The 10,666-nt window shown below is 37.5% G+C and overlaps 1 protein-coding gene across 5 annotated transcripts; it reads right to left on the reverse strand.

Annotated features, from left to right (window-relative positions):
* Positions 1–1,308: 1,308 nt before the first annotated feature.
* FAM229B (family with sequence similarity 229, member B) lies at positions 1,309–10,641 on the reverse strand. 5 transcript variants are annotated; one of them, XM_010856585.1, is made up of 4 exons: positions 10,488–10,641; positions 5,221–5,323; positions 2,907–3,045; positions 1,309–1,528 (listed from the first exon to the last, which is right to left on the reverse strand). In XM_010856585.1, exons 3-4 carry the CDS (start codon positions 3,029–3,031, stop codon positions 1,411–1,413), a joined length of 243 nt encoding a protein of 80 aa, XP_010854887.1. In that variant the 5' UTR covers positions 3,032–3,045; positions 5,221–5,323; positions 10,488–10,641; the 3' UTR covers positions 1,309–1,410. The 5 variants fall into 5 exon arrangements, with proteins under 5 accessions (XP_010854887.1, XP_010854885.1, XP_010854886.1 ...); XM_010856583.1 differs by having other exon boundaries at positions 5,164–5,320; positions 10,488–10,639; XM_010856584.1 differs by having other exon boundaries at positions 5,164–5,320; positions 10,477–10,639.
* Between the last annotated feature and the right edge of the window lie 25 nt (positions 10,642–10,666).

The following is a 10,666-nucleotide window of genomic DNA, read 5'->3' on the forward strand; positions in this document are numbered from 1 at the left end:
CCTTGTATGAGCTCGGAGGAATTTTTCATGACTCCTTTCTCCATTCCCATCACGCTTTCCCCAGCCTTGGGCAATTTCCTTTAATGGATTTTGTTCTCTTCCTTTACAGCATCTTAACTTTTTGTTTGGCAGATAATTAAGTTACTCATGAGTCACCTTGATTCTCTCAAGTCTTATTTTTAAGCTTTGTTCATGTTCATGTATGTTAGTTTTTAGTCTACTGCTAGTTTAGACCTCCTACTAAGATTTATGACCTTTCTGAGGTCTCTATTCAATGCCACACATGTTCACAAAGTCTCTCCAATCTGGCTGGTTGGAATTCAGACACCTCTCACCACTATGTGAGCTCTCAGAGTTTCTCCATTTATAAATCCCTGATGAAAAGTTTTTATTTTCACCTCATGTAGCACACATGCATCTATGTCCATGTAACTATAGCTAATAAACCTTTCATTTAAAAGGCTTATGGATAAGCCTTATGTAATGTAGGAAAGCAGACAAGAACCTGGGGAAACTATCTGACACTAAAGTCAGTCTTCTGGAGAAAAAAATATTTTATAGAATGAAGGGTGGCAACCATCAAGAGGAAAAGAAAGCAAGCTGAGTTTCTTGGAACCGTTACAAGAAGAAAAAGAAAACAGAAAACGCTGGCCTAGACCTCAAAACTGAACCTTAAGTCTAATCAAATAAAATGATCCATCTGAAGTTTCTCAATACTAACTATAGACAATTTCAAGATGACTGGCTGGGACTTGAGGTAGAGTGTGATGAGGAGACATCATTATTCCTTGGGGTTAGAATCATAGCCTTGACCTCATTATAATAAGTTAACCAATCACCTGAGCTCCCTTATGATAGCAGTGCATATGCTTTGCAGATTAACCACGGACTAAGAATCTCCTTTGGTCTTGGGTATTATTCCAAAATACATAACCCACAGGGTTCCATTTCTCACCCAGTATAATCATTCCTACGCAGAACATTATCAAAAGACAGAAACTGGCTTGGGGTATTCAAGTGAACGGGTTCAGCTAAGTAGCAATTCAAATATAAGCAAAGGAAACCAGCCCAAAACACATTAAGCATTGAGGATGAGCCCCACCTGATAATCAAGGTGACTTAAGCTTCACCATGAATTATTGATATTAATGATCCACTGTGAGCAAGATGACCTCGAAGGTGCTTTCTAACTGTGAAATATTAGTCTGTCTTATCTATCAAACATAACTGATGACTTATCACTGCACACGTTTTACAGACGACACTTCTGTCTTTCCCAACTAAAAGTAAATATTTCAACTCTTGTCATCATCCAAAGGTGCCACCACTTTTATTTGTTTACCAGATCATAAGATGATCCCGGCCCGTTACCCTTGACCTAGGCAGACCTCCACAGAAGACTTAATGGTGCTACTTGGGATGCATTTCCTTGCTGCTTTGTGCAGGCGGCTTTCGCATTGCTGCATAGACAGTGATGGGAACGTCGGTTATTGTCAGGCAATGACTTCCAGGGCATCTTCGGAGTTGCCTAAATAAAACAACAAATGACATGTAGTGCGATATAAAAAAGGAAATTTTTTTCAGAGCACCAAAGTTTGAATGCATATTCAGCTAAGTCATTTTGAAATCTCTCAATGTCAGAAAATAATTTTAACACAGTGGCACTAATAGAGCACATTTTAGACTTACATTGCAAAGAAAATGTGGCTAAATGGTGTGCCATACACTTAATCAAAGGAAATTTATAAAGATAACCTTCCATATGTTCATTCTGAAAGGTATGCAGTGATTACTTAATAGCCAAGAAAAGTGGAGGGGGAAGTGCATAGTTGTAAACCTAAGTGATAATACTATGGCAATTCATATGTATATGCATCTTAAAATCATTCCAGTTGAGTGATTTAAAAACTATTTGTGGAAAAAATATAAAACTGAACATATGACTCCATGTACTATTCAAATGTCAATAGGATCTCAAGTTTAAAAGAGCCTTAAATGACATTGTCTAAAAATACACCGAGTGCTTGAATTTCCTTTCCAACATCCCCACCAAACAATAACCCAACCTTAAACATTTCTAAAGACTAATGATAACTATTTCTCAAAGTCATCTGTTTTATACCTGAACAACTCTGATGTTTAAAGTACCTCCCTTATTAAGTTTAAACTCGTGTTCTGAAAATTTCCAAGCCGTGAGAAATCAATGTACTATTTGCTATGGTAAACAGAAGAAAAAATCCTATTATAGTTTTCTTCAATTTTGCAAAAATGATTTTGTTTCATAGAATCTTCACCTCTATATCACTTACCTTCTGCCAAATGTCAAGTAAAAGCCAAAGTGACACTAAATCTGAGGTCTGAGTTTTTTCATATTTTATAGCCTTATGCCTAGAACAGTGCCCTGCACATAAAAAACACTGAGGTTTGCTTATTTGATGGACTGTTATATAATCTTGAAACTATAAACAAAAAAACCAAGATAAATATTTACCCCAAAAAAATGGTCTACCATTCAGACTTACAGAGGTATAATACACAGACTCTATGCTAAGAAAACCTAGGCTCTGTTAAGATTAATTTAATGGGACTTCCCTGGCCGTCCGGTGGTTAACACTTCACCTTTCAAGGCAGGGGGTGTGGGTTCAATCCCTGGTCAGGGACCTAAGACCCCACATGCCCTGCAGTCAAAAATGGAAACATAAAACAGAAGGAGTATTGTAACAAATTCAATAAAGACTTTTAAAAAAATGGTCGACATCAAAAAAAAAAAAGCCTTTATAAAAAATACCAATTTAATAACAGCAATATTCCGGGGCTTCTTTCTTATTAACTGAATGTTAACTAAAGCTCGTATTGATGATAGCCATATATGTCTCCTCAGTTATTAGGGTAAGAAGACTTTTTACCTGGTTGGTGACATCTCTTTCCCATTACAGGTAGCACTGGAGCTCAGTCCAGGCTCCAGCCCAATTGAAGAATCTCCCCCTTCCACCGGAAACCTCCTTGGCTGAGTCCCAAACCGAAAAGGCATAATTCACTGAAAACCTAGGTTAGAAAGTTAAAATAAGGGAGATGAGAGGTGAGCTGTTTTCAAAAAGCTCTTCGGAATTCTTAACATTAATTCTGCTACAGGCACATAGAAACATTCTGAAAAATGACATTTTTAAAGATCTATAAAAGTGCATGCATACTCTATACAACTCTCTCTTACATACAATTTTAAGTCTTGAGCAAATATAAAATGGCCACTAGATAAAATTAAACTGTGTCCTATGGTTAACATAACTGAAATCCATTTCTGCTATATGAAAAATAACTATCTGACTTTGGTTATGGCAACAACAGGCTTGACCTCCCTGCCTCTCTGCCTATTTACGCACTTCTCCTCCTTTGATACACAGCCGTTTCACATCTATGTGATATCTACAGCTATTCCTTCTGTCCCTGGTGATCATTCGGTAACCCCTGCTCCTCCACACTTATGGTGCGTTAGTTAAGAAAGTGCCATGGGAGACTTGGATTGACCTGGATTCAAATCCTGGTTCTGGCACTTCCCAACTATGTAATCTTAGGAAAGATACTTAACCAAGTATGCTTCCAAAAATAAACTGAGCTTAGTAATGGTATCCACCTCCAGGGTAATAATGAGGATTAAATGAAGTAATACATGAAAAATGCAGTGCCTAAGACATAGTACATGCTCAATAGATGTTAACTACTATTACTCAGCAGTTGCTGAGCATCATTATATATACATATATAATGCAATGTATACATGAGATGTGTATGATACACACACAGCTACACAAAATAAGCTCCTTACTGCCCACTGTTGCCTCTGCTTGGAATTCTTCCCCACCCCACTGCTCCCACTCTTTACTTGTTAGGACCAAATCATTCATTAAGTCTGAATTTAAATTTCACTTTCTCAGAGGCGCCCTTTATAACCCTCCATTATAAGTTTTCTTAGCACTCTATTACTACTTTGTAACAGTTACCATCACTCTGATTCAGGATTTCTCAACTGCAACACTACTGACATTTAGGATCATGTAATTTTTTGTTGAGGAGGGAGGAGGCTGTCCTGCACCTTGTGGGAAGTTCTGTAGCATCCAAGGCCTCCACTTACTTACACACCAATAGCACCCTACCCCCAAAGTTGTGACAGTCAAAAATGTCTTCAGACATTGCCAAATGTCTCTTGGTAGAAAAGGGGAGAAAAATGTCCACCTGTTAAGAACCAGTGCTCTAAAATTCTGTAAATGTTTTTCCTTAATCATTGTCCCCCCCACCCCCACTCTCATTCTATGTCTTTGCCACCATGGATTTAATCCTTAATACCTAAAACAGTGCCTGGGAAAGTGAAAGTGAAAATGCTAGTCTCCGACACACTGCGACCCCATGGACTGTAGCCTCCTAGGTTCCGCTGTTCATGGAATTTTCCGGGCAATAGTACTAGAGTGGGTTGCTATTCCCTTCTCCAGAGGATATTCCCGACCGAAGGATGGAACCGGCATCTCCTGTATTACAGGCAGACCCTTTACCGTCTGAGCATAGTAGCTCTACTGCTGCTGCTGCTAAGTCGCTTCAGTCGTGTCCGACTCTGTGCGACCCCATAGACGGCAGCCCACGAGGCTCCACCGTCCCTGGGATTCTCCAGGCAAGAACACTGGAGTGGGTTGCCATTTCCTTCTCCAATGCATGAAAGTGAAAAGTGAAAAGTGAAAGTGAAGTCGCTGAGTCTTGTCTGACTCTTAGCGACCCCATGGACTTCGGCCCACCAGGCTCCTCTGTCCATGAGGTTTTCCAGGCAAGAGTACTGGAGTGGGGTGCCATTGCCTTCTCCAATAGTAGCTCTATCTTGTATAAATTCACATGTCTTCAGCAAAAGACAGGAAAAGTGAAAAATATCTCATAACTGTTTCTTATGCCTAGTGCAGGATTCTATGCCTAATAAGTATTTACGATGGTAATAATAAAACTAAATTATTAAAGCTTTGGAGTTTGAATATTATAGTAGTTTTTATAGACTGTGTATCAATTATTGAGGGGAAAAAAATGTCACGTTCATCGACAAGTTAGTAAAACCATAGTAAAAATCTATGGCTTAGTTTAACTATTGTATGTAAGTATTAAGTTTCAGCTAATTTGATACATACTTACCAAAATAGGCCCAGTCTGATTCCTGTAGAGGTGAATAAATCAATTGCTTCTACTGACCTTCCAGGGAAGGCTGGAACTGCCAAAGGAATGATGATCTAATGTTCCAGTGACACCCAGAAACTGTGACATCAGAAGATTCTTTCACATAGTTTCCTGCCTGCTAACAAATAAAATATCACAATTCACAGCTCCAGCACAAGCTAAAACTGCGCTAAAAATTGTCTCTAAAGTATACATGAGGGTTTTATTCTTGCTGTCATGGCCTTGTTTTCTAGTAATATTAAATATTTTAATCTATGAATGCTGCATCTCTATTCTACATCAACCATCTAATCAATCTGCACAAAATCACATGAGATTCTTCTCACTTCATATACTATTTTTCTCATTATCTTTGTCTCCCAGGCTTTCCCTTAATTAATTACCCAGATTAATTCAATCTACCTATTCCTCATCCCACTGAAAAGGCCTCAAACTGCACTTTTACAAATTTCTCTCTAGTTCTTCCTGTGCAGGACTTTCTACAACCTCTCTTTAATGCCTGGACTACCTCTTATTTCTTGTTTTCTCAAAAGAGCCTTGAAATTCCTAAATGACAGGAATAATGACAATTGAGAAAGGGAGAACACATCTCATATGGTCCTCTCTCTTCTGTTCCCTGAACTCTGAGACTCTCCTCTGTTCATACCATCTTCGCCAAATGAATGACGATCAAAGAGCCCAGTGACACCCAGAAATTATGACATCAGAGATTCTTTCATATAGTTTCCTACCTGCTAGAGAATAAAATGTCTCAATTTGTCATTCCAGCAACAAGCTGAAACTTATCTTCTGGACCAAACTCTCTCTCCCAATCTCTGTATCAACAACAGTTTACCGTACTGAGTGTAATACTTAAGTTTAACGCTTAAGCCAGAAAATTCATTTTCAGCTAATCATTTTTTTCAGTTTCCATAGCGATGACTTAACTATTAAATGCTAGTGAGCATTTTTCACATTTAATGAAAGTCTTTTTTACTACCTACATTTTATGTTAAGTTCCCACTGTTCTGCTTTCATATGCTTTATATAGGAGGAAAATAGCATTTTACATAATTAAGTTGATGTTAGACAAAACCTTAATTCTACCTTCTCTTTCTTACTAGGGTGCTATTTGTGAAGAGTTTATCACAATTTTAGCTCAGAGAAACCATTTAACTGTCATAGTCAGATAAACTGAAATAATTACTAGCCATTATTAGCTGATATATCTCTGGGACCAAACATTTGGTCCTTAGGATGGCAGAATGTTTTTTAACAGTTTGAATTATTTATGGAGGTGGCAGTGTGGAACTCATGGCTTTTGGCATCAGAATTGGGTTTAAATTTGAACACCATGTTAGCTCTGAGACTTTGAGCAAATCACTAAGCTTGTAAAATGGTACTAATTCCTACATCATGGAGTTGTTTTGAGGAATAAAAAGCTAATGCCTGGGATACAAAAATTCAATCAGCACAAGTTCTCTTATCTTTTTTGCATAACTCTTAAAATCAGAGTGTTGAGGCACTGATTTCACTTTTCAATCACTGACATATTGACACTACCTTTAAACTGCAAAATAAGGTATTTGCAAGTGAAATGGTCTTAAATTCCCCCAATTTATCATTTTAAACTAGTTTATTTGGCACAAGTTGTGCCAAGTTTCTTCTTTAATATGGATGATACAACAAAACAAACCAAAAAGTAGTCTTAATGATGAAACTATCCAGTATGAGTATATACATCAGAGTATCTTCACAGAGAAATGGATGAATAAGCAAATTATCAACAGTGAAAAAATGGCAAAACCTCTAAATACTTTCTCTCAATTCTCATAAGCCCAAGAATAAGTGATCTTTCACTCTTCAGGATATTGATTCATGAGATATAGAAAAAGAGTAATGTTTGAACTGGTCACATCCTAAGAAAACAGATCCATTAGTAGAATTACCTTATTCATACAAAAAATATGTATTTGCTGATAATCCACCATAAGCCAGGCATGTGTTAAGTACTAAAGATAAAACAGCAAATCAAATACAGTGGCTGTCCTAGCGGAGTTTCCAAGTTAGGGGAGAGGGCATTAGACCAGGACAAAACCTAGAGGATGAGCAGGCATTAACTAGGTGGAAATGAGTGGGAAGCAAAGACACTGAAGCATCTGGGAAGGGGGCAAACAGACGAAACAGCATGTACAAAGGTCAGGTGCCAACAGAAGGGAAAACAGAAGATCTAAAAAACAGAAAAAAGAAACCAGGTCAGAAAGAGTAAGTAGTGGTTAAATCAAGCAGGAACATGAACCCAGTTAAAGAGTTTAGACTTTATCTTATGAGCAAGGGAGTCCACAAAAGAATTTTAATCTCCTGGAAAATATATTTAGGTTTCAGTGATTTTTCTCTATTAAATTTTCTGCTTTCTATTTATTTGATTTCAACTCCAATCTTTGGCACTTCCTTTTTACTGTTCACTTTGGATTTGTTTTGGTTTGTCTAGTTTCTTAAAGTAGAAGTGTAGATCATTGATTTGATACCTATTTTATTAACATAAGTATTTAATTCTATAAATCTCAGTCAAAGCACTGCCTTAGCTTCATTACACAAATTTTGAAATTTTGTATTTTCAATTCCTTCAGTTAAACTTTTTCTTTCTGGTTTCTTCTTTCACCTATGGGTTATTTGTTAGTGTTAGTCACTTAGTCTTGTCCGACTCCTTGTGACCCCATGAAGCATAGTCCACCAGCCTTCTCTGTCTATAGGATTCTCCAGGCAAGAATATTGGAGTGGGTTGCCATTTCCTTCTCCAGGGGATCTTCCCTGAGATCTTCTCAACCCAGGGATCAAACTTGGGTCTCCCGCATTGCAGGCAGATTCTTTACTATCTGAAGTACCAGAAAAGCCCTTTAGAACAGTGATATTTTGTTTTCAAATATCTGTGAATATTCTAGTTATTAATATCTGTTACTGATTTCTTGATTCCATTGTTATCAGAGAACATTCTTTGTATTATTTTAATTCCTTTAAATTTACTGAGACCTGTTTATGGCCAGAATATGGACTATCTGGCAAATGTTCCACGTACACTTAAAAAGAATGTGTATCCTGCTGCTGTTGGGCAACGTGTTCTATACATGTAATTAGATGACTGACAGTTTTTCAAGTCTTCTACGTTATTTTCTGTATACTAGTTTATCAATTATTGAAATAAGGATATTGAAATATCCAACTATAATTATGAATATGTTTCTCTTTTCTATTCTGCCAGTTTTTGCTTCACATACTTTCAAACTCTTATTAGGCTCACAAATTTTTAGCAGTATTATGTACTCTGGATAAATTTTTATTATCTTTCTTTATCCCTAGTAATATTCTCTGCTCTGAAGTCTACTCTAAAATTTACATAGCTACTTTCTACTCATTAGTATTAGCGTAATGTATCTTTTCCTACAGTTTTAGTTTTAATATCCCTTGCTCTAAAATCTACTCTAAAATTTACATAGCTACTTTCTACTCATTAGTATAATTTATCTTTTCCTATAGTTTTAGTTTTAACCTTTATATCCAATGTAGCTGTCTTATAACCAGTATACAGTTAAGTCTTGCTTTTAAAAATCCACCCTGATGATCTCTGACTTTTAAATTAAAGTGTTTTGATTATTTATATGTAATATGATCTTGGAGTAGGAAATGGCAACCCACTCCAGTATTCTTGCCTAGAAGGTTACATGGATGAAGGAGCCTGGTGGGCTACAGTCCATGGGGTTGCAGAGTCAGACAGGCTGCGACTGAGCATGCATGTATATGTAATGTGATAGATATGACTGAACATAAATCTGCCTTCTTGCTATTTATATTCTATTTGTGCCATTTATTTTTTGTTCCCCCTTTGTTCTTATTCTGTACTTTTGAAACAAACAACTGAATATATTTTATGAATCTATTTTATCTCCTTTATTGGTTTATTGCTATACAACCTTGAATGTTGCTTTGGATTACTTTAAGGCTTAAGGTATACATCCTAACATTTCAGTATGCCTTCAATAACATTATACTACTTTTAATGCGAGAAAATTACAGGAGTATATTCTATTTCCCCTCTCACATCCTGCATTACTTTGTTGTTATATATACTTCTACATATACCACAAACCCCACAACACATCATTTCTTCTTTAAGCAATCATCTCTTTCAGAAAATTTTCAAGAGAAGTATTTTGTATCTACCCACATATATATCATTTTCAGCGTTCTTTATCCCTTGGAGTAGGTCTACATTTCCATTCAAAGTCATTTCCCTTTTTTTTTCCCCTGCCTGCCACAGATACTGTGTTTTGGTGTCATGTTTGCAAGTGCTTGTGGTGTACTTCCAAACGTTGTTCATCAAGTATTTCTGGCTTTGTTTTCCAAAAATTGTAATCCCTGCCCTCCTTATGATTACTTGGAGCCCATGTGACTAGTTTTATCCTGACTTATACAGACTTAGGTCCTGCCATAATAAAAACATAAAATGTAAGTCACTAGCATAACAGTCAAGCAGCAAGTATCGAGAAAATTATTCCTGGAAATTTTAAGGATAATGATAGTTATCTAAGTTGTTCAGTGGCAAACCTATTTATTGGAAAAAATCTTTGGAAAACTGTGATAACCTAGAAAGCAGATGATTTGCTAATGAACTTGAATGCTAGGTGAAGAGTTTGAAAGACAGAATGTAAGTAAGTAAGTGGAGGCCTTGGATGCTAATCCTAGCCAAACCCAGGAGAAGCAAGTTGAGATCAACTGAACAGCACCTCTCCACCTTCTGTTTACTTGTTTATATCCTCACCCACTGAATCCTATTACACTTATACTCAGCGCTACACAACATGGTCACACTATTTTTGAGTATTTCGTGTGTATCTTCTATTAGACTGCAAGCTTCTTGGAGCTGGATCTATGTCTTAATTTCCTTTGAATCCTCCAAAAGGTCTAGAAGTTAATGTTGGGAGCATGCGGCTTCACCATACACAGCTTAGGTCTCTGAAGCGCCATTTTAGTCAGAGGGTATAATCACCTAGTTTCGGCTGTACCCTGACACGTCTGTCCGTCTGGGGTTTCTTTGTGCCCATCCACAGTCTGTTTTCTATCAGAACAAAGGGCTTGTTGAATAGATAAAGTAACTCAGCCTCTCAAGTAATCGGAATAAACGGAATTTGACCCACTGACTCGAGCATTAAGATTGTGAACGAAGACTAAACCTCTGACAGATCAAGACAGCTTTAAAGACACGTGTTTTAAAATCCCACTCCAAAGCCTAGTTACCCGCCAGTTACCACGGCCTCCGGAGCTGCCGACGCTCAAAGATGTTGACAAGGCAGCGAGGATTAGCGGTCCGGAGGCCCAGTCGCTATGGTAACGGTGAGACGCAAGTACACCTGCGCGGCCTTCTGACGGAAAATCTTAATCTGAACCTAGAGAGGAGTGGAGCGACGGCGGCGACTTGCGGCAGCGG

The sequence above is a fragment of the Bison bison genome, unplaced genomic scaffold (assembly GCF_000754665.1).
Source record: "Bison bison bison isolate TAMUID 2011002044 unplaced genomic scaffold, Bison_UMD1.0 scf7180017864373, whole genome shotgun sequence".
Classification (NCBI taxonomy): domain Eukaryota; kingdom Metazoa; phylum Chordata; class Mammalia; order Artiodactyla; family Bovidae; genus Bison; species Bison bison.